This window comes from Marmota marmota, unplaced genomic scaffold (genome assembly GCF_001458135.2).
Source record: "Marmota marmota marmota unplaced genomic scaffold, marMar, whole genome shotgun sequence".
Lineage (NCBI taxonomy): Eukaryota > Metazoa > Chordata > Mammalia > Rodentia > Sciuridae > Marmota > Marmota marmota.
This window is the reverse complement of record NW_026000051.1, coordinates 9,714,652-9,739,636: the sequence shown is the minus strand read 5'-3', so window position 1 is coordinate 9,739,636 and position 24,985 is coordinate 9,714,652. Positions and strand designations below refer to the sequence as shown.

Here is a 24,985-nt window from a genome sequence, read left to right as displayed (position 1 = left end):
AGATTTCTATCTAAAAATTTAAAAAAGTTAAGTGAAGAATCAAAAAAAAAAAAAAAAAAGATCTTAGAAGTAAAAAACTGATATGTGACCATGAGAAAACTAAATGAACATTAAGTACAAGATCATGTTTATTCCCAAAGAACTCCAAACTGTTTTCCCTACCTAATTAGGAGATCAGGGTACAGAGGAAAGGATCCTATCCACCTTCTTATCTAGGAAAAGACAATGAAGGAAGAGATGGTCCTGTACTCTTTTTTCCCTGTTTAAATCTGAACTTAAAATTAAAATTTAAAATTTGGCTCCACTAACCTTAACTCCAATAGTGTGACTTTAAGTAATTTAACCTCTTTGAGTATCAGTTTCCTTGAATATAATGTGGTGACAGGAATAGTACCTACCAAGTCGGTTGGGGGCATTCAATAAAATAATGCATATAAAATATGTGGCACTGATCTTGAGCTATTTAGTGTTCAAAATTTTTTTATTTTTATTTTTTGCTATTATTCTCTCTCAGTAACTCTCAATGTTCATTTGGGAAGCTATCTCTATAAGGTGTATAGTAGATAAAGGAACTGATGAAGATTTCTTTAATTCGTTCTCTTTTTCTTTCTAAGGCTGATCTACACCACAGCCCTCTATAATTTTTTTTCATACTCCTGGGAAGTTATTAAAGCCAGAGATCCCTGGGCAAGGAAATGGCACTTAAATTAGGCAGGTGGACAAAGCTGGCTTTACCAAAATAAGCAGAATAGATGATTCCCAATACAGTGTTCTTTGTGGGGTGCTGGAGAAGCCACCCAGCCCCCTAAGACTGCTTTCATTATATCCTCCTGTTTGAAATTCCATCTTTAGAAAGAATTCCTTTGAAATTCCTAAGGGCTCCTAAGAGGATAGCAATACTCCTGGGAGGGTTATCACCTCTTTCCCTCCACCCTAAGGAGTTGGCCAATAAAGGCTCAAGGTGGAAGCTCTCTCATCAAAGGCACTAATTTCTTCACAGGGGAACAAGATTGCCACTCACAGTTCCTGCCTTCCAGACAGGGAAGACCCTAGTCTCGTGGTGAGGGTCCTGAAGGAGAGTTCCCTAACACCAAGAGTAAAGTGGAGTGGGGCAGAATGGGGCAGAGGGTGGAGCTAGAAGGGGAGGGAAGAAAGCCAGAGACTCCTTTCTTTTGCAAATAAGGCCTACTAAGTGTGGGGAGCTGGAGCTTTGCATCTTACTATGAAAAAGGCCAGGTTCTAGAAGTGGGCAGTGGCCGTAGCGTGCAGGGGTTATGATCACGTCCAGAGGGGCTCACATTGGGGGCGGTTGAAGGCTGAGTGGAGGAGATGGCCTCCGAGGGGTTGGGAGGGATAGAAAGGGGAGTGGACAAGGAGTGATAACACGGGAGTCTCCACTCCACCAGTCTCTGGCTGCCAGTTACTAGTGCGTTTCCTCGACCGCGTGGATGGCACAAGATAAGGAAGCGCTGGCATCTGGCCTGGCATCCGAAGACCTAAGAATAACAAGCGCTTCTGCACGGTCTGTGCATTGAAACGCCCCCTGCCTTTGGCGCATCCACCGCGTGGAGGGCCAGGATGTGCCCTTTGTCCTCCCCCCACATCATGTCGAAATCATGACCCCCGGACTGCAAAACAAGGTATGAGAAAACCCGGGCTTTGAGAAGCGTTCGTGCATCCAAAAGCGGCGGAGACCAGCCCTGGATCTGGGTTGTCAGACCTCGGAACTCACGCTGCAGGCAGGGGCTTGGTCCCTAGAGGAAGGTTAAGGGTTGGGGGACTCTCAGGCCTCCCCGGGGGCGTGGACTCACCCTTGAAGGAGTCTGGGAGCCGCCGGGCCTGGGTTTCCTCGGTGCGCCGTTTATCAGACATGCTGCCTGAGCTGGAATCCACAACCACCCAAGCCTGAGCCTCCGGGAATGCAGCAAGCACCTCAAGGGGCGCAAGACCCAGGCTGCGGCCCCGCCCTCTCCTAGGGCACGCCCCCCTCCAAAATCAGCCAATAGAAGCTCAAGAATGAGGAGGGCACGCCCCCGCTCTCTCCCTCCCTCGGGCTGCGCCGCGCCGCGCCGCCTTGGCTTCCCTAGAGGTTCGGGCTGAGGGGCGTGGCCTGAGCGGTGTGGCGCCCCCTGAGGCTGAGCCGGCCCCTGAGGCAGCGCGGGAAGGGAGGGGCGGAGGCTCAGGGTGTAGCGGAGGCGGCTGGCGGGCTGGCCTGAGGAAAAGGTGAGAAATAGGGAAAGGAGCCCTACTGGGTGGAGTTATTAGAGCAAGGCGCCTCCTCCAGCGGAGGAATTAGCGGAGAGAAAATGGCACCCCCCGGCGACGGGACGGGGTCACTGACATGCCCAAGAGAGCGCGCTGAGGCACTCCCTGAGCCGCGAGGGCGGGTGGTGAGAGGGGAAGGGCCCGACGAGACCACCCTCTAGCCAAAACGCACGAATTCGAGTGAGGTGCACTTGGCTGTATTCAAACAAAATCGTTTGTGAGCCCCTGTCCTTTGGCGGTGGTGTGCGCACTGCTGGGGATGCCGGACCGGGCGACCCGCGTCGCCTCGTGGAGTTTAAATTCACCTGGTGGCGGGTCTGTCACCAAGAAGCAAACGGAGCAGGACGCCTGGCGAAGGGCGCTGGGAAGGGAGTGAAGCGGGAACCTACTCTGGTTAGATGGATAAGGGAAGGCTTCTGTAGGGAGGTGGCCTTGAGATGAGAAGAAGCCAACCTCGGGAAGGTGTTGGACTGTGCAGGAGGGGAAAGGGGGGAATCCAGAGAGAGGGAAAAGCATATGCAAGGACATTCCCAGCCTCAAGCTTTCTAGGTCGGGGGTTGTGACTGAAACATCACATTTGAAAACGACACTATGTTTTAATTTCCATGACTTGTCCTAATGCAAACTGTTCAGGGTATGCTAATGTACACAAGAAGGTGCACCTTTAAAACAATTTGTTTTGAATCAAGTACAGAATTACTGGAAGTCACAAAGACAACAGAGAGGTCATACTGTACCCTCTACCCAATTTCCTCTGTAGTTACTTATTACTTAACTATAGTCTCAGGGCCAGGAAGTGTACAGTGGCACAATATAGTTATATGTCATTTTATCATATGTAGATTACCAAGGTAATCAAGATACAGAACTATTTCATCACCACAAAGATCTACCTCATGAGAAGCATTAAAAAAATGCGTCCAATATTCAGTTGTCTCATAGCAGCCACCTTGTGGTGCTTAGGTCATGAAATGGTAGACTTTCTCTGATTTTATGGCTCTGGAGACTTGGGGCTGTCAGAAAGGAAACTAGAACGTGTACAATCAACAGAGAGGTGTTAAAATGATCTTTGATTGAGGATGAAGGTGATGTAGTTTCATAAAAAGCCTGATTCAGAGCTTTCAAGTTGACTTCCAGTCAAATGGGGCAAAAGAACTGTTTATATTCCTGAAGATGTTATATAATTCATGCAGTCACTTTGCTATTAGCCTTCTGAAGATAAGGAGAGAAGTACAATAATTTAATGATCCTCTTCTCTTAATCATTCTTGATAAAGTGCACAGCTTCATTTTTTCCATTCTGCCTCAAATAAACCCCAGAGGCATGAACTTCCTGTTTATGCTGTGGTTCCCAGGAACAAGGAGGAAAACATGGGAGAAACCAAGTAAACCCTTCAGTAGAGAAAGGCTTGATTACAATTGCATATTGCAAAGAAAATATTTGGGTTTCATTTTTGCTGGAAAGAAAAATGATATTTCAAAATGAATTCAATATCTGTATGCCTCCCTGCTACGTCAGTTCAAGTCTCAAGGCAATCCCAACAGCGTCACTTCTGAAGCTTATCCCTTTGGGACAAAGACTTTAGTAAACACTTGTTGGCTGGATTCAGATTGCATCAGTTCTAGAGCTAATTCAAGGCCCCAAACTAAGAACAAGTTTTGACTTGATCTTCAAATTACTTTCAGAGTAGTTGAATGTTTCTAATTTTGATTTAAATATGTTGACTTCCACTTGCCCATGAAACTTGTATATTTTGGCTTTCTCAAAGTATTTTGTATAAATATATGTGTTTAATGCACTTTTAAAATAAACATTAGCAACTCTCTTCCTTTAGATTTTTTTGAGGAGTGGGGTACCAGGGATTTAATTCACCGGCACTCGATCACTGAGCCATATCCCCAGCCCCATTTTGTATTTTATTTAGAGACAAGGTCTTACTGAGTTGCTTAGCACCTCACTTTTGCTGAGGCTGCCTTTGAACTCAAGATCTTCCTGTCTCAGACTCCTGAGCCACTGGGATTACAGGCATGAGCCACTGGGATTACAGGCATGCGCCACAGTGCCCTTTAGATTTTTAATCCTAAATTTTCTCCCAGTATTGACTTGAAGTTAGAATTTTTTAAAATAACCTTATATTTTAAAAATGAAAACACATAAAATTATAAATAAATTGAAGGGAGAATTACTTATAATCTTATCACCTCAAAAGTGTTATTGTAATTTTGGTGAATTTTTCCTGTAATTTTTATTTAAAGAATATTTACATGTAGTTGAAATCAGAACATATATTCTAGGCTAATTTTATATTTTATTTTGCTGTTATTTGTCTACCATATTTAGGTACCAAATTAAGTATTGATTGATGATGATAGTGATGAAATTATGACATAGAGATGGAGTTGTGAGGATGTATCATGAATCCATAATTGAATAAACCAGAAGGAAATTTAATTAGTCTTTTTCCTGTGCTAATGCTTCGATAAGAACAACATGAAAGTCCTTACTTATTTTTTCCTTGAAACCTCTAATCCAGGCTGTTCTCAATGCCTTTAATGAAGTCAGCTAATCTGATACTTTGTGGCAACAGCGATACCAGCAGTTTGTGACATTCCACCCAGGATGGGACTAACAAATATGGTCTGTTTCTCTATATGGATTAATTTACATTTATTGCATTATAGTGAGATTATTGTCTTATCTCTTCTACAGGAAATTACTTCAGGACTTGAATCATCACAAGAGTTTCACTAGAGGATTTTATACATTTGGGGTGTGGAAGCAGATTGATTATATCACTTTACCTGGTAAGATACTAGGAGTCCTGGTCCTCATGTCTTATGAAAATAGAAAGCATTACTGTAACATTGGTGGTATTTAATAGTTATCTAAGAGAAGAATCTTATAAATGTTTTTTAATTTATGAGTTCACTCAGAAAATATTTATTAAACACCAGCTATGTGCCAGGTATCATACTAGGTGTTTGGGATATATCAATGAACAAAAAGACAAGAATCCCTATTCTCATGGATCTTACATTGTCATATTTCTTTCCATATGTACCAGTTTGCCAATGTTTCTATAACAAAATACCACAGAGTAAGTGACTTAAACAACAGAAGATTATCTTTCTTATGGTTCTGAAGGCTAGAAGTCCAAGACCAATGTGTTGTCAGGGCAGTTTCTTCTAAGGGCCATAAGGAAGGAATCTATTTCAGGCCTCTCTCTTTGACTTGTGGGTGGTTGAGTTCTTCCTGTGCCTTTATAACATCTTTCCTCTGTGACTATTTCCAAGTTTCCTCTTCTTATAAGGACACCAGTCATATTGGGTTAGGGGTCATCCTAATGACCCATTTTAACTTAATTATTTCTTTAAAAATCCTGTCTGCAAATATAGTCACATGTGGAGGTATTGGGGCTAGAATTCTAGCATGTGAACTTCCAGGTAAATACAGTACAAAATATCACATAAGGCAACAGTATATCCAAATCTTTATCTTGCTTGTTTTCTTTTTTGAAATATGCACAGCCATTTATGTTTATCTGCAAAATATGTTTTGGGAACCTGTAATTATGAATGATTTCTTTTCTAGACATGGCTTATTTTTAAACAATATTAAAAAGAAAGGTCTTGGTTAGGAAGGATTACTCTACTTGGAATGTTGCTCCATCTAGTGTCCACCATATTCTTTACTACTTTTACTAGTTCTAAAAACAAATTAAGGGGAACCATGTTGGAGAAGGGGTTCTCTATTCAACTATTAGGTAATTATTCAAAAAGCCGAAGGATTCATGGTAATATGTATTTTAAACTATATATGTATAGAGTTTAAAATACTGTATGTGGAAAGAGGGGCCTATATAATTGCATTATTCTTAAAAAGTCAGGTAATATCATTATCATTATTTATCATTACCACCAGTTGCTATTTATTTATTTTTTTGGAGATGTGGGGATTGAATTCAGGGGCACTCGGCCACTGAGCCATATCCCCAGCCCTATTTTTTATTTTATTTAGAGACAGGATCTCACTGAGTTGCTTAGCACCTCACTTTTGCTGAGGCTGGCTTTAAACTTGCGATCCTCCAGCCTCAGCCTCCCAAGCTGCTGGGATTGTAGGCATGCACAACCACACCCAGCTGCTATTTATTTTTTATTGCATGAGGAGTCTGGAACTGGGGTTTGTCACTTGCCCAAGATCTCAGAGATTATAAAGTGGTAGAGATACTGCGCCTCAAATCTGCTGGCTTTGATCTCTTAGTTATTCTGAATGTATAAAAAGAAGCAAAAACGACATAAACTTGTCAGAATGCATTCCTGAGATATGACCACACTAAGCATAAATCTAAATAGGTATTTAACCTTTATCTTATATTGCAATGTTTGTTCAGTATTTGTATCACTGTTGGTATACTGTATCAAAATGTGTCCATCTTAGATATTTAATTTATAAAGGACAGGACATAATCCAAAGTGAGATCAGCATTTTATAGTTTATTTCACTGTACATCTCAAGTTAAATTTAAAAATGTAAATAAATGTTCAAGTTTAAATTTTTCTCTTCAGTTTCTTGTTTACAGTTATGGGGGTGGGGGGATACTGGGGATTGACCCTAATAGTGCTGTACCACTAAGCTATGTCCCCAGACCTATTTATAAATTTATTTTGTGACAGTGTCTCACTAAGTTGCTGAGGCTGGCCTTGAACTTTCCTCCTCCTGCCTCAACCCCTTGAGTATCTCTTTGCAGTTTTAAAGATTAGTTTTTGGTTTTCTCTTCTATAAGTTGGATGGGACAACTTAACTGCCTAAAGCTGTCAGGAAAAGTTTCTAAGGAAAGCAGAGTTAGTAGATAAATTTGAGTTAGGAAAGGATGTTTTAGAAATACAGCAAAACTTGTAAATGCATAAGGGTTTGCTAGAGCTTGATATTTTGAGGGAAATGTAAATAGTTACACGTCAGGAGTGGTGGTGAGAGATGATAGATTAAAAGGCATATTAGAAGGTAATTATGAAGCTGCTGAAAGATCTTAACAAGAACATGGAATGAACATATTGGACTTATCAAAACATCATGTTACAGCTATTCTGAATAGGCTATGGCTAGTAAAGAAATTGAATAAATAATAACGTAAAACAGAAAGCACTGGGCCCAAATGCATTTGCTGGCAAATTATGCAAATGTTTAAGAAAGAAATTGTAACAATTCTCTATGATCTCGTCTATAAGACAGAAGCAGAAGAAATATTTCCTAAATCATTCTATGAGGCCAGCATTATTCTAAAAGCAAATAAAACAAAGACATTACAAGAAAAGAAAACTAAAGAACAATATCTTTCATGAATATAGATGCAAAACTCAACAAAATATTAACAAATTTAATCCAACAGTATATAAAAACAATTATACATCATGACCAAGTATGATTTAGTCCACATTTGCAAGATTGATAACAATATTTGAAAATTAATGTGGGATGGGAATGAAGCTCAGTAGTAGAATGTTTGCCTATTCTGCACAAAGACCTGGGTTCAATTCTAGCACCACAAAAGAAATAAATATGAAAGAAGAAAAAGAAAATCAACTAATGTAATCCACCACTTGAACATGCTAAAGAAAAAAATCACATGATCATATCAATAGACAAAGAAAATCATTTGAAAAAATCCAACACTGGTTCATGATAAAAATTCTCAGCAAACTAGGGAGATAGGGAATTTATTCATCTCAATTAAGAATATGCATATAGCCTGGACATGGTGGCGCAGGCCTGTAATCCCAGCAGCTTGGGAGACAGGAGAATCATGAGTTCAAAGCCATCCTCAGCAGTTTAGGGAGGCCCTGAGCAATTCAGCAAGACCCTGTCTCTCTCTCTCTCTCTCTCTCTCTCTATATATATATATATATATATATATATATATATATATGGCTGTAAATGTGGCTCAGTGATTAAGCACTCCTAGATTCAATCCCTGGTACAAAAAAAAAAGAATATGCATATAAATCTTATAGCTTACCATCATACTTAATGGTGAAAAATTGAAGCTTTCCTATGAGGAGCAAGGCAAAGATTTTACTTCTCACCACCTCTTTTCAACATCATGTTAGATGTCTTAGCTAATGTAATAAGAAGTCAAAGGGATACACAATAAGAAGGAAGAAAGTAAAACTCTGTCTGCAGATGACATGATTTTGTATGTAGAAAATCTGAAAGAAACCAACAGAAGTCTTGTCGGGACTAATGAGCAATAGCAAAGTGACAGAAGTAGGTTAATATATAAAAGTGAATTGTTTTCCTACATGCCAACAATAAACAAGTAGAGTCTGAAGTTAAAAACAAAATGTAATTTACATTAACACTGCAAAAACTAAATATTTAAACATAATGCTAACAAAAATATATAAGATCTTTATGAGGAAAATTACAAGATACTGATGAAACAAACTAACTAAAAACTAAATAAATGAAGGATATTCCATGTTCAAGAATGGGAAGACATTGTCAAGATATCAGTTCTTCCCAACTTGATCTGTACATTTAATGCCATCCTAATCAAAATGCCAGCAAATAATTTTCTGGATACCAACCAACTTATTCTTAAGTTTATATGAAGAGTCAAAAGAACCAGTATAAGAAATAATATTGAAGGAGAAGAACAAAGTTGCAAGTTTGACAACTATTCAACTTCAAGATTTGTCATAAAGTTACAGTGTGGTATTTGCAGGAGAAAAGACAGATCAGTGGAACAGATTGTAGAGCCCAGATATAGGCCCACACAAATATAGTGAACCAATCTTTGATTTAAAAAAAAAAAGCAAAGGCAATATGATGAAGAAAAGGCAGGGTTTTTAGTAAAACGTGCTGAACAACTGTATATTCACATGCAAAAAAAGTGAATCTAGATACAGACTTTACATTTACTGCAAAAATTAACTCAAAATGGATCATAGACCTATATGAAAAATGCTAAATGTTAAAACTAGATGATGACAGAGGAGAATTTGGGTTTGTGTTGAATTTTGTATTCTAACACCAAAGGTATAATTCTTTAAAAAAAATTGATAAGCTGTTCTTCATTAAATTAAAAACTCACCGTAAAAGACACCATCAAAAGAATGGAAAAACAGACCACATGCTGGAACAAATATTTGTGAAAGACATATCTGATAAAGGACTATTATCCAAAATATTCAAAGAACTCTTAAAACTCAGGGATAAGAAAACAAACAACATGATTTAAAAATGGCTAAAATATCTGAACAGATACTTTACTAAAACAGACAAACAGTTGGCCAATAAGCATCTGAAGATTTTCAACATTATATATCATTAGGGATTTACAAATTAAAACAACAATGAGATGTCTCTGTACACCTATTAGAAGGTCAAAATCCAAAACACTGACAACACCAAATGCTAATGAGACGTGTGGAACAATAGGGACTCTCATTCATTGCTGGTAGGAGTGCAAATGGTACAGTCTGCAATAGCCAGTTGGATGATTTCTTACAAAACTAAACAAACTTTCACTGTATGATTCAGTAATTATGCTTCTTGGTATTTACTCAACTGAGTTGAAAAGTTATGTTTGCACAAAAACCTATACATGGATATTTGTAGCAGGTTTATTCATAATTACTAGAACTTGGATGTAACCAAATAGTCTTTCAAATAGAAAGGTAAATAGAAAAACTTTGGTACATCCAATGGAATATTTTTCAGTGATAGAAAAAAAAGAACTATCAAGCTATGAAAAGACACAGAAGAACTTTAAATGCATATTATTAAGCATATACTGTGTTATTCCAACTATATAACATTCTGGAAAAGACAAAACTACAAAGATAGTAAAAAGATCAGTGGTTGTGAGGAGTTGTAGGGAGAGGGAGGGATGAAAAAAGAAGAGCACAAAGAATTTGGACAGTAGTGAAAATACTCTGTATGGTACTATAATGTTGGTACTATAATGTGCTATTCATTATATGTTTATCAAAACCCAAAGAATGTCTATCATCAAAAGTGAACCCTAGGCTGGGCCTGGTGGCGCATGCCTGAAATCCCAGAGGCTCTGGAGGCTGAGACAGGAGGATTGCGAGTTTAAAGCCAGCCTCAGCAAAAGTGAGGTGGAAGTTACTCAGTGAAACCCTATCTTTAAATAAAATGCAAAATAGGGCTGGTAATGTGGCTCAGTGGTCGAGTGCCTCTTAGTTCAATCCCTGGTACCCACCCGCAAAAGTGAACCCTAATGTAAAGTACAGACTTTCGGTGATAATAATATGTCAATGTAGGTTCATTGAGTGTAACAAGTATAAGAGATGTTAATGGGGAGGCAGTGGGGGAAAGAAGAGGATAAATGGGAATTCCCAGTACTTTCCACTCAATTTTTCTCTGAACTTAAAACTGCTCTGCACAGTAAAACTAATTTTTTAAAAAACTATGATATCAGTAAGCCACCCCAGATTTCAATGTTTCATTCTTGAATGAATTCACCTCAGGCATCCTTTTTACATAATTTTAAATTGATTTTGAAAAAACAGATTTAGAATTTAACACTGATGATCCTGCCAGACAAAAAAGCTTCTTGTAAACATATATACCATAAGGAAACAAAATGCAGGAGGGAATTAAATAAACAAAAGATTCAGAATAAATAGTTTTACATTTAATATGGTGTTGACTCATGTAGTTTGTGAATATGTGAAGAAAAGATTATTTAAGCAAATCAATTCTGGTGTATCATCTGTGACTAACTGAGCATAAAATATCCTGTTATCCTTAAAATCTTTTTTCTTGGGCTTTCAGACATAATGGCTTGGGAGTGACTAGGTTTTCTTACAATATAATTGAGAATTTTAAAGAGTGCTGATTGTTTATATACTGTATCTTTATTTTTTAAAACTTGTTCCGAGAAGTCAGCAATCGTCATTTTAATATTGGCTATTAAGCAATGCAATCAGAATAATGTAGAATTTGATTGTTATATTTTTGTTACTTATGTTTTACAGTATTGAATTTATATAGGAATAGGACTTGACAAGTTCCTTTATAAGTTACATTCATGTTTTACTTTTTTCATATTGACTAATTTCTTTTTATAGAAGAGGTAAATGAGTGACACATTAGCTAATATAAAATAATAGCCACTATAACTTAAATATATACTTTATGCTACAAATCACATTAACTATTTTATAATTTCTTAAAAACCTCTGCATGGTAGCTTTCATCTCCATTCTAATTGGAGGAAACTGAGCTTCGAAGAGGTCAAATAATTAGTCAAAGTCACATGGGGGAAAATTTAGAGTAGTAGTTAATAGCATAGGCTTTGTAGCACTATTTTATAGAAATTTTAGGTTAAGACAGATTAATGAAGTATGGGGTCTTGACAAATAGAAGAGATATATATGGGAGAAATTAGAATTTAGAAAGTCTCAAACATCTAGATTAATCTGAAACAGAATTCTTGACTATGATACTAGTAATATTTTGGACTGGATTTTTTTTTTAAATGGGGAGTTTCTCTCTGCATTGTAAGATATTCAGCCACATCTTAGATCCCCACCTGCCAGACGACAGTAGCATTCCATTACTGAATCATGACAATCAAGTGTCTCTATATATGGTCTAATGTCTCACCAGGTGAGGTGAGGGATGAAATTGCCTCTGGTTTGAAAAATGCTGGTCCAGAATATTTTCCTATTGTATTATTCTTGTCTGAGGAAATTATGGCTCAGTGAGAGAAAATTAAGGTCAGGTGCGGTGGCGAACACTTGTAATCCCAGCAGCTCAGGAGGCTGAGGCAGGAAGATCGAGAGTTCAAAGCCAGCTGCAGAAACTTAGTGAGGCCCTAAGAATCTCAGAGAGAACCTGTCTGTAAATAAAATATAAAAAGGACTGGGGATGTGGCTTGGTGGTTAAGTGCCCCTGGGTTTAATCCCTGTTGCCGAACAACAACAACAACAACAAAAAAAAGAGAGAAAACTAAGATGCCTGTGCTAGTCATCTCTGTTGTTGTGACAAAATGTGTGAGATGATCATCTTAAAGAAGGAAAGGTTTATTTTCATAGTTTCAAAGGTTTCATTGGCCATGTTGCTTTGAGCCTATGGCAAGGTGTTACATTGTGAGCACCTGGAGAGGAAACTTCCCCTGATGGCAGCCAGAAACAGAGAGAGAGAGAGAGAGAGAGAGAGAGAGAGAGAGAGAAAGAAAAAGAAGAAGAAGAGGAGGAGGAGGAGGGGGAGGGGGGAGGGGGTCAGGTTCCAATAACTCCTTCAAGGGCCTGACCCCCGACCCTATAACCTAACTTCCTTCCACAAGGTACTATCTCCTAAAGATTCCACCATTTCTCAATAGTGCTACAGGCTGGCAACAAACCTTTAGCATCTGGGGCTTTGGGGAACATGTAAGACCTAAACCATAACTTATGCCCTTTTTCTCATTATTGCTTATTGGTAGCTAGGATGTATATTTAACATATTTGGGAAGGCAAAATGTAGGATCAAAATAGGGAAGGTTATCTGTTATATCCACAAAATTATTAGAATTTTCTAATTTATGTTATGAAACTGTGGGGAATGGTTATTTGAGAATGCCTGACTATGAAAATGGCGGTATAATTTTAGTTTAAGCTGAATTTATTGACCAGATCATATGTGTCAGAGGTTTGGCAGTCCATGAACTTGCTTGGGTAGCCAGTGATAGTTCTAACAGTATACTGAGCTGGCTAATGTCTAAAAGGCTAGAAAGAATTTGGCCTAATGTAATGGAAAGAATAAGAAAATGTTAGGGAATAGGAGTGCTAGGTTAGATCTATCATGCAATTTTCCTATACAACCCTCATATGTCCTCTGATATGGTCCAGAAGACTGTTTACCTTTGGCAAAAGGATCAGATTAAAGAAAGAAGTATGTGAATCTTTAGAAAGTGCTATTTTTTTTTCTTACTGGCTACCATTTCTAGACTGAGAAGCTAATGAGAAAGATTATGTTTGAACTTGAGTCCTAATCTCAGTGGGGGTGGCAAAACCCTATGACAGAAATGGGCATGCTTATCAAATAGACAGCAGGATAAGTATGATAATCAAATCTCGGGAAGTTCTATCATTAAAATTTTATTTCCCCCTAGCTTTATTAAGGTATAATTAACAAAAATTGTATATATTTATCATATAAAATGTAGTATTTTGATTTAAGTAGACATTGTGCAATGATTAAATAAAGCTAATTAACATATCACCTCACTTGTAGTTTTTATAAAATTTATTTCTAGTTATAGGAGCAATATATGAATGTTTCTTATTGTTAAAGATTTAAACAGAATAAAGTTCCCTCCCTTGACTCCTTTCTTCTAATCCCTCTTGCTTTCATGAAATGCTCACCAGAAATTCCCCACAGCCAAAGAGGCTCTTCCTAATAAGACATTCAAGTTGCCTCTCTCTGTAGATGCTAATTCTCTACTGTTTCCAGGCAGCCCAGTGCTTGCTTAGTAGGCAGTAAACAAAGCAGCTATGTGTCAGTGACAAAGGTTGTAGCACTGATTTCAGCAAATGCACTTCCCTTCTTGAGTCTGGTCTGGTTATGACCATTGCTGGGGATTCAGTCCTCAGCAGCAACAGCCAATTCTGAGTCCTGACTTAGCATTATAGAGGGTCTGTCCATCTCTCTTTTGGCAGATGTATTACATTAGAACCCTTCTATTGTGGGGACCAGAGACCCACATTTTTAGACTTCACAGAGGACAAACTTTCTTATAGTTGAGGATTCTTCTTTTATCTGTCATTGTCTCTGTTTCCTCTATCTTCTTAGCATAATTTTTGGTTAAGTAACTATACAGTATTTACAGTGTCCCATGCAAATGTTTTCATAGCTGACCTTTATAATATATTATGATCATAATCTTTTTAATTTTTGAGATTTTTTAAAGTTAAGAATTGCTTATTAAAAAAATTGCTTATGGGCTGGGATTGTGGCTCAGTGGTAGAACGCTTGTCTCACATGTGTGGGGCACTGGGTTCAATCCTCAGTACCACATAAATAAATAAAATAAAGGTGTTGTTGTCCATAAACAACTAAAAAAAGTCTTTAAAAAATTGCTTATTTTACTTTGTACTTGTTGATTCAAATAGCCTTTCAATACAGTTTCAAGTGGCACAAGAAAAATGCAAATGGAGGTCCACACCTGTACTAATCAGCTTCCCATTGCTTTGACTAAAATACCTGGCAAGAACAACTTAAAGGAGGAAAAGTTTATTTTGACTCCTGGTTTAAGAAATTCAGTTTGTAGTTGGCTCACGCCATTACTCTGGGCCTCACGTGAGGTAGAAGGGTGTGGGAGAGGAAAGATGCCCAGCTCATGGAAGCTGGGAAGCAGAGAGAGGAGGATCCAGGAAAGAAATTTAACCCTCAGTGACCCACCTCCTGCAGCTACACCCCACCCAGTAATCTATTCAAATTATTAGTCTATCAAATGGATTAATCCACTGATGAGGTTAAGCTCTCATAATCTAATTGTGTCCCCTCCAGACCTTCCTGCATTGCTTAACACATAAGCAACTCATATCTAAACTAATGACACACTACCTATATAATATTTAAAAGCTATAGATCAGGGCTAGGGTTGTGGCTCATCGGTAGAGTGTTTGCCTAGCACATGTGAGGCCCTGAATTAGATCCTCAGCACCACATAAAAATAAGTAAATAAAGGTATTGAGTCCAACTACCAACTAAAAAAATTTTAAAAAGCAATAGATCAAACAACTAAATAAAATCTCTTTTCTTCTGTCTTGCCATATAGACCTTCCCAACAAAATTGAAAATTTTATGCCAAACTGTGGTTTTTATATGGCTGAAAGTCTGAAAGTATCAGACATTTGAGTTTAATTTTTATTTAAAAGGTCTGGGTCAATGATATTTAGATGAGTAGTAAAGGCTTTAAAAACTAATAAATTAAAAAAATTAATTTTTCATAATTTTAGCAGAATATCACAGTGAGACTTTACATACATTTTGACAATAAGGCTAAATTAGACCCTTCCTAAATCATTTTAAACCTCACTTATTTTTCTTTTAAAACATTTTAAATATTTATTAAAGTTAAAATGCAGGAACAAATTATAATTAAGGAATATAAAAATTTAAATAAAATGTTTAAAACTGGAAATTTTAATTTATCATTTAAAATTTAATTAAATAATACTAAAGATTATATAAAAGTAAAAGAATCATAATTTTAGAAGCAATGTTCATCGGTCAGTGCAAAATACCAATAATTTGCTTTACATATATTGCATCTAGATACACACATAAGATTTAAGAGTGATATGAATTGTTTAATATTACAAAGTTTCCCAGCTGCCTTGTATAACAGTGTTGAATAGTATACTAAGTAGTGATTATTACTGGATTACTGGAGACTACACTGGAAACACCTGAAACCTAAAGAAACAAAACAAAAAAAGGACATTTTATATTCTCAGTATTTGATATCCAGTGTCTATTTTATTTTGCTCTCAGAGAGAAGGGATTTGTCAAACTAATTCACTTATATTTTCCCTTACCAAAGTACTTCTACTATTCAAATTTTTCCATGGCCCAAAGCACAGTCTATCTCTGGCATCAAAGGTGCAACCCACAGACCACATAGCATGCCAGGGCAGTCATCTTTTATTATGAATGAGAGATGTGCATTTTTAAAATTTGCATTTTTAGATTTATAAAAAGGTCTTAAAAATGGAAAGAGAGTTCCTAATACCCTTCATTAAGCCTCTCCTAATGTGCATATCTCATATAATGATGGTACACTTATAAAAACTAAGAATTAATATGAGTACCTTGCTATTAACTAAACCACAGACCTCATTTGGATCTCACCACTTTCCTACTGATCCTTTTTTTGTTTTGAATCTCACATTGCCTTTAATTATCATGTCTCCTTATCTCCAATCTGTGATAGCTTTTTGGTCTTTCCTGATCTTGCAGTTTTGAACAGTTCTGGTCAGGTATTTTGAAGGATGTTCCTAGTTTAGGTTTGTTTGATATTTAAATTTTCTTTGATTAAATTGGGAATATAAGTTTTGGGGGAGAATACCACAGAGGTGAACTTCCCTTTCTATTGTATCATAGCAGGGAACTTGATATCTACATGGCTATAACGTGCTGTTAATCTTGATCACTTGTTTGAGGTGGTCTCTGCAAGGTTTTCTACTTACTATTTTATCTTTTCATATTCTGTTGTTTAGAAGCAAGTCAGCCCACATGCAAGGAGTGGGGAATGTATTTAAAACTTTCATTCTACCAGTTCTTATTTGATACCCTTCTTCACCTCACTTCTAATAGTTCTTGAGTCTTTGGAAGATTCTATGGCATATGTCAGTTTAATTCTTGGCTTTCATCACTATATCCTAAGCCTTTTTTCTGTAGTTCAGCTTCCAAAATTTGTTCCTATTGTCTCATTTTCTATCTGTATTTACAGGCTTATGGGATTTTAATAATCCCTTTATTATATTTTAGTGGAGTTTCAGAAGGAGTGAAATTGGATTATGTTTAATCTGCCATCTTTACCTAGAAGCTTTGGGGTAAACACTTTCTAATCAACAAAGTTGATATTTAATCTGTGTCTGTATTTGTCATTTCTGTTTGTCATAATTGTTCCATCTACATAATCCATAGAATCACTGAATGATTTTGTTTTGTACTATTGTTGTAGTCTATGAAGCATTGAGATCAGTCAGAAACTCAGTTTACAGCTAGGAACTGTTTGATGTGTCAGGCCCTGATTTATGAAGGTAAATGATGAAGTGGGACTTGCAAGGAGTTTAGGGTTCTTTCTCATACTACTACACCCAGTTGTTAAAGTTAACAAAAAGGAAAGCAGGTTTGGACACCTCAGGAATAAAAGTTTGGATCAGTTTGACAGGCAAGAACCTCAACAGGCTTGAGTTAACCAAAGGCCATCAAAACTTGAATGGGTATAGGAGGGGAATTCAGGTATCTGCTGTGGAGTCTTGACGGGCTACAGGAATGAGGGCTGTCGTCCTCTGTATATTGGCTCTTCCTTTCTCCCTCCCTTCTCTTTCACCTTTCATTTTCCAACAGTTTTATATAGGCTTTTTGATATTGGTTGTTTTTATCATTTAGTGACTAGGTTGTTTTCTTCTTCTTCTTTATACATTTTAATAAACTATTTCTCTTTTCTTTCTTCCTCTCTCTCTCTCTACTGGGAATTGAACCCAGGGGTACTCTACTACTGAGCTATACATCTGGCTCTTTTTATTTTTATTTTTGAGACAGGATCTTGCTAAGTTATCCAGGCTGGCTTTGAACTTGGGACCATCCTGCCTTGGTGTTGCAAGTGGCTGGGCTTACAGGTATGCACCACCATAGGCCTGGCTCATTAGTTTCTTATTAGGGAGTATGTCTGTGTGGTTTTTGAACCAGAAAAATGTGAAAGAATAGGTATTGAGAATTCTTGTTGTTGTCCCTCACTGCCTCTTACCCCCTTATTCTGTCCCCTATTGTAAATATGTTTATTAGTCTCTTCTTTGTGTTTTTGTTATTTCTTTATGCAAATGCAAACATATTCTTATTCTCCCCCTTCTTACACAAAAATTACACAACTGTTTATACTGTTCTGTACTCTGCTTTCCTTATTGAATCATATATATTAGTATGTAGGGAGTTTCCTTATTCTTTTTTATGGCCCTATGGGTATATCAGTATTTATTTAACCAGTTCCCTATAGCAAGTGACTTGGGTTTGCTTCCCATTTTTTTTCTTTACAAACAATACTGCCACAAATAACCTCATACAAACCTCATTTTTAGGTGTATACGTATATTTGTATAAAAATTCCCAGATGTGGAAGAGTTGCAGAATATTGACTTAGTATAATGGTGTATCTAGAGTGGATTAGTTATAATCTGTTTTAATAGAGACAATGAGGAAAATAGCAATCATATGTAGCATTTATAATACAGAAAACTTTATTAAATGTTTTCTTGTTTTAAATTAAAATTTTTTTCTTTTTCTTTTTTTTGGGGGGGGCGGGGGTTGGTTACCAGGGGTGGAACTCAGGGGCACTCGACCACTGAGCCACATCCCCAGCCCTATTTTGTATTTTATTTAGAGATAGAGTCTCATTGAGATACTTAGCACCTCGATTTTGCTGAGGCTGGCTTTGAACTCATGATCCTCTTCCTCAGCCTCCAGATCCGCTGGGATTACAGGTGTATGCCATCATACCTGGGAAATTTAAAATTTTTTGGTTTTTACTTTTTTAAAAATTTTTTTAGTTGTAGTTGATACAATATCTTTGTTTTATTTATTTATTTTTATGTGGTTCTAAGGATCGAACCCAGGGCCTCGCATGTGCTAGGTGAGTGCTCTACCACTGAGCCACAACTCCAGCCCCTGTTTTTTACTTTTTAATGGAGAAAATTTAATGCAGAAAATGGTTACCAGGTGATGGAGGAAGTGAACACCTAACTGCAAAAGTGACAGAGACTAGTAGCAATGGAAAAAACATAGTTAGAAGCCTGAAAAGCCTAAATTAGAAGGCCAGGTCACCAAGTCCCAGAGCTGGGGGTGGGTCATTTGTTGGAGGCTAGGGCCTCTACTGACCTGTGTGGTAGGAGCTGGGGCCACTGAGAAGATGCAGTCACTGCCAGAGAAGTGCCTGAGATAAAAGGGTGAAGTAGACAGCTAGCCGCAGACACCAGCTGAGAGCCTGGGAATAGCAGTCAGCAGAGAAGGGGAAGGGCAAGCGATGAATCTGAGTACAAATGGACTCAGAACACTTGTGGTCTACCCCTTTTTCTCTTTAGTGTTCAACTTCGTCCTTCTACCCATATTTAATATGCTCATACAAATAAGAAGAGAGACTCAAAATCCCATCAATCATTGTAACCAGCTCAGGATCAGGACCGGTAATGCACATTCCTCTCCATTAGGACCAGATATGACTTTCTGTGGCCTGGTGACCTATGACTTAAATTGTTAATTAAATAACCACCAAAGAGAGGAAGACAAAATAGAAGTCATTAGTTATTATATGCATAACAAAAACAAGTGCTTGTTTCTGTAAAAAGTCAGAAGGTCATGATAGATTTTTATTACCTTTTTCTTATTATTTCATATTTCTTTTTACAGTTACTAGGACCCAAGTGATTAGGTTTTTTTTTTGTTTTTTTTTTTTTACTTAGTAGTATGACTGTATCAATTAGGAAACATTCAGAACAACAAAGATCACATTTGGTGTTTCAATGGAGAGATTTTAATATTAGAAATTGGGTAAGCCATTTTGGGGAACTGACCCCCCCCCCCAAAAAAAAAAAAAAACAGGACAATGATGATGATGCTAAACCAACAGAGACAGTATCTATAGGAGGAAGCTACCACTCCTAGAGCTGGAAAGGCTAAAAAGTAATTTTGCCAAAAAAGAGGAAACCTGAAGAATCAGCTTCAGCCTCTGAGGAGGGGCCACTGCCAAATATGGCTGTATCTTTGCTTAGCTATGATGATGCCAATCCTAGGGGTACCCCACCCCCTACACAAAAGCTGGGTATTATAATTGGTAGCCACTTGTCAGGAAAGGAACATATCCTCCCCTACTGCCTTGAAAAACTTTTCAGAAGCCAAATAGCAAGGTAGAAATTCTGTTCTCATAGTCCTGGCCCGAGTAGCACAAGAAAAATATTGAGAGTGTGAGTTTGAGCCAAGAGACAGTGCATAATAACTGGGGCAGTGAATTACTTTGCCTACTCAATAGCCTCATGCAACCTTCTACATATATTTGAACTTCCCATGTAGTAATAACAAATTTCCTCAAGAAGATACTATCTTTGGTAGAATATACACTCCCACTCTTCCCCCCCACCCCAAAAGAAAATTCCAGTGTCATTACATGAATCTCCAGGTTATGTTAATTACTCCTCAATTCACTTGAAGTCCCAAAGATGAAATTATAAAGTTAATCACTGCCTTGAGTTCTTAAAATTACAGTGGGAAAGAAGTAAAGTTAATATAAACAAAAATACATAAATATACACATTTACACATATACACTAAGCAATGAATAAAATTATGCTTGGGTGTTAGTCCTTTTATTCTGTCTCATCAGAGGTCCTGTCTTTTCCTGTTTAATTATAGTTTTCCATCATATTTTAATAACAGCAATGAGAATATCAAGAGGTCTCCAAAACATCCCAAGATGCTTTGTACTGAATAGATGCTTATTCTGGGTATGGATTTGCCCTGCTTGCTCATTGTGTTTCTGCCAGTAATACCACATGATCTCTTACTCACTGTCATTAATGTTCCACATAATATTGCCATCCCTTGGCCTCACTGTGTAGCAGCAATCCAATTTTTCTTTAGTGATCAGTCAGTATCAGTCATTCTTTGCCCCTTTGGTTCAGTTGCATAAGGGGTCCAAAATGGCCAAGGAGCTGTTAGAAATTCAAAGAAATCATTCCTCCTTTGGAAATTAAGACCTCTAAACCAACAAATTTAAGTTGTGAAGTTATGAGAAACAGAAATTCTGTGAATAAGTATAACAGTGAGAGAAGCTACTTTCTCTTCCATTCCCAGACCATGGACCCATGTATTCTGGCTACGGGAGAAATGGCACCATATATTGTTTGATAGTTCAACACATATGTTGGTCTTTTTTTTTTTTTTTTTCCAGTGCTGGGGATCAATCCTAGGGCCTTACACTTGCTAGGCAAGCTCTTTTCCTCTTATTACCCTAGGCCACATATATTGTTCTTTTAAGATAGAATCTCAAAAAAAAAAAACCTTACAAAATGTCCCTTGGCTAATGCTCCAAGTCTTCAGTAGGCCACCCCATTATTGGATCAGGCCAGCTGTCTCTGGGTGATGGGGTGTATGTAAGAATAGTGATTTCTGGGGCTGGGGTTGAGGCTCAGTGGTAGAGTGCTCGCTTAGCATGCGTGAGGCACTGGTTCAATCCTCAGCACCACATAAAAATGAAATAAAGATATTGTGTGTCCACCTTAAACTAAAAAATATTTTTTAAAAAAGAATAGTGAAATCTATAATTTATAAAACATAGTCACAATTCTCTTGTGAGATGATTCCTTGGTCAGAAGCTGTGTTGAGTAGAATATTATGACAGTTAGTGAGGGATCATGTGGTGGTATTGGCAGAAACACAATGAGCAGCAAAGCATATCCATAAACAGAATAGGCATCTATTCAGTAAAAATGGCTTTCCCTTCCATGATGGAAAAGTACACTGTAATGAATCTATCAACATATGGTTGACTTATCCCCCTTGAGAAATGGTGCTGTATTGGGTACTGGCAGTTTAGATTCTGCTCTTGGTAATTTGGGCACTCAACAGTGCCAATAGCCAGGTTAGCTCAAATGCAGAAAAGTCTCTGTGTTTCTGAGTCTGTTTCCATCCCTTCCGCTATAGATACTTTGTACACAGGCCTATTAAACATAGTGTAAGGAAGGATGATGACGGACAGCCACAAGACAAGCTGTCTTGCTCACCCCTATTATTGAGACCTCCTCTGTGGTTGCTATTTATTGGCCAGTGTTCATATTTTGTGCTCATTTCTGAAAGATCATGTATGTATCTCTGCTTTAGACTTCCTTGTTTTCAGTCTTTTAGGCTTGTTTTTTCAAGTTCCTGATTTACTAGAGTATTACTGTCTTTGAATGAGTATACACCTATATCATAGGTCACTTCTCTTTCCTGGCCAAGGGGACTACAAGTTGAACTGCCAGAAGTTCTTCCCTCTGAGAGGATTTTCCTTCACTGTTCCCCTTCAGTGGCATTCCTGAGTGAGTATGCTGGTGTCAGCAGAGTGTGGACACTCTTTTGTAAATTAGGCCCACGGTTTTTATTCTTCCTTCTTCAGCAGGTCATATGAAACCATAAATGTGGGGTGGGAGGGACCACAAGGCAGCAGGAATAGGTTGTGGGGGCCTGAGCTACCTACTTGTTCATGTACTACTGTGTCTTCTGAACTTGCTTGACCCTGAATTTATATATACAATTTCCATTTGATGATAGATTGCTACTGCAAATGCCCAGCCTTGGCACTGTTTTTAATGTCTTGCCCAGATAACTCTTGTTCATAATGGGCAGTATAGGTCATATAATGATTTTGAATTCCACATTAAACATTCAGTTCCTGCCAGGGCATAGTGGTAAGCTATGAGTTCCTTCTCTAAAGAAGAATAATTACCAGCATAAGAAGGCCATGGTTCTCTTTCAAAACCATAGATATTTATTCTTTAATTTTCCTGTAGAGGCTTGCAGAGGAGCCATGCAGCATTCTTAATCACTGACAATTTGGGCATAATTGGATAGACTGTAGTGAGAGTGTGGCTCTTACCACTGCCCTGTCCTACTCCAGAGCCACCTTCTGTTCCAGGCACTATCCAGAAGTAGCAGCCATGGAAATTACTGGGTATAAACAAGTCAGAGATATTCACCTGAATGTGGTGCATTTGTACCTACAATGTCTAAAGAGGCCCAGGACTGGCATGCTATTGATTTTGAACTTGGAAAACAAGGATTTCATAACATTACTTGTCCCTAGCAAACTGGGACAAGTTGGTCACACTAGATGTAACTAACTGTCTGCTTTCTCTTCATATGTGGTTGTACATAGCATAGTACATTTTGTTAGGTAGGAGCTTTTTGGGACTTATATGATGGTAAGAAGGAAGAAGGGTACATGTTCATCCTTCCAGCTAAGGGTGGAATTGAGAGGACTTTTCTTTTTTTCCCTTTTCTTTTCTTTTTCTTCCTTTCCCTTTGTATACAAAGCATCCTCTACTGTAGGCAAAATTCCCTTCCCAAGTAGGTATTTCTATGAGTAGAAGTTACCAGATAGAAGGCATTCTAGAAAATGACAACTACAGAAGCAAAGGTCTGTAGGCATGGTGAGTTCTGGGAGCAGCAATTTGTTCAGTATGAGCAGGAAGTAGCATTTGGGGGGAAGTAGCACTCCATATAAGGAGTGGAGAGGTGAGAGAGAAAATTGGAAGGATTGGGTAGGGCTATACTGCAATGAGATTTATGTATCATGCCAAATTATGAACAATATTCTAGGGAGGGGCTCAAGGAATGTAGTTGATGATTTTTTGTAGGGTTATAGTATAATCCAGTTTGTATGAAAGATAATCTGTAACAAAAAGAAGGGAGAATCAGAGATGAGCAATTCTGGGGGTGGGATCATTGTTTAAGATTCCTTAGTAATCTTGAGGTAAAATGATGAGGCCTGAACTAAGTAGGGCAGTGAGAATCTAGAGGAGAAAATGAATTTAAGTGACACATAGGAGGTGAGATTAAAGGACTTGGTAAGTGACTACATGTGGTGTTGGAGAAGAGGACAAGAATTAATATATATGATCAAAGAATTTTATATCTGGGTGGCACAATCCTGGTTTGAGACTGAGTTAGGTTCAGACAGATCTGGAGCTAATTTAAAGCTACCAGCTGTTTTGGTTTGTTCCAGAGTAAGGGGTTTCTTGGGATATGAGAGTTCCTGCACTGAAACTGGGAAAGTCCCTAGCAAACTGGGACAAGTTGGTCACACTAAAGTAATATGGGTGGGAATATTAGTGGCAGGAGCTTATTGACATAAGCACTAAGAAACTTTGGATACCAATGACCCAGTAAGAACTTTTAGTGGTCAGAGGGAGTGGTAATTTTACTGCATGGTAGCTGCCATTTAAATCCATTCCCCAATGTATTCAATCTGAGTTTCCAGGGGGAGAAGAGATTAGAAATAAAATACAAAAGAACTGATTCACTAATCTGTAACCCACTCTAACAGATTGTAACCCAGAGGGGATAGATTCTTTCTCAACATAGATCACCTACAGCTCTGGAACTTGAGGGCTTTAGTATACTAAAGTTCAGTTGACTATAGGTTGGGAGAGTTGCAAGGGATGGGGAAAACGGGGAAGAGGGAGAAGGAAGAACTTGGTATCCTGTACTGGCACACGGGAGAATGGAAATTCTTAGAAGAGCAGAATAATATCCAGCCAGGCATGTGGGGCATTAATCAGTGAAAATTGAGTTGTTACAACAAAGGCAAGGTTAACTGGCTTCTCCGGAAGCAATTTCATTCATGTGTTGATTAGGGTTACTTTCTTTGTTATGTTGTGCCATCTAGTGTCAATTCTTATGTACTTCTTGTGTCCTAGTTAGAGGATTGAAAGAAGGCAGATGAATTAAGAATCAGGACTGTTTCCAAAATTGTCATTTGTTCGTTTATTCATTCACTTATTCATTCATTCATTTGCTCGTTTGATAAATTTGATTGAATATGAATACCTTCTAGGATATAGAAATGAAAGGATCAAGAAGAACCAGGACAATCTTGGAAAAAGAAGAATGAAGCCAGAAGCCTTTCTGTTTGGTTAAGATACCCCTGGGCACTTATGCCCCCCAGACAGCCCACAACCTTGGTCCTGCCCTCCTTGCCCCCATAGCTTACATTCTAGTGAGGGAAAATAAATAAATAAATGATAAATGTTTAGTACTTTAAATGGTGATAAGTGCTATGATGAAAATAATTAGAGAAGGGGCTCAAGTGGTAGTGTGCTCGCCTAGCATGCGTGAGGCACTGGGTTCGATTCTCAGCACCACATAAAATAAAATATTGTGTCCACCTAAAAAACTAAAAAAATTTTTTAAAAAGAAAATAATTAGAGAAAGGGATAGGAAGGAAATAGGTTGG

General features: G+C 37.9%; 1 protein-coding gene across 1 annotated transcript in view; it reads right to left on the bottom strand.

Annotated features, from left to right (window-relative positions):
- Positions 1-1,968, bottom strand: part of Stom (stomatin) — a 28,943-nt gene extending 26,975 nt beyond the window's left edge. Inside the window, exon 1 of the mRNA XM_015497648.2 lies at positions 1,812-1,968. Within this exon, the coding sequence (XP_015353134.1) occupies positions 1,812-1,872 (61 nt within the window). The 5' untranslated portion in view covers positions 1,873-1,968. The remainder of the gene's footprint in view (positions 1-1,811) is intronic.
- Positions 1,969-24,985: the final 23,017 nt, after the last annotated feature.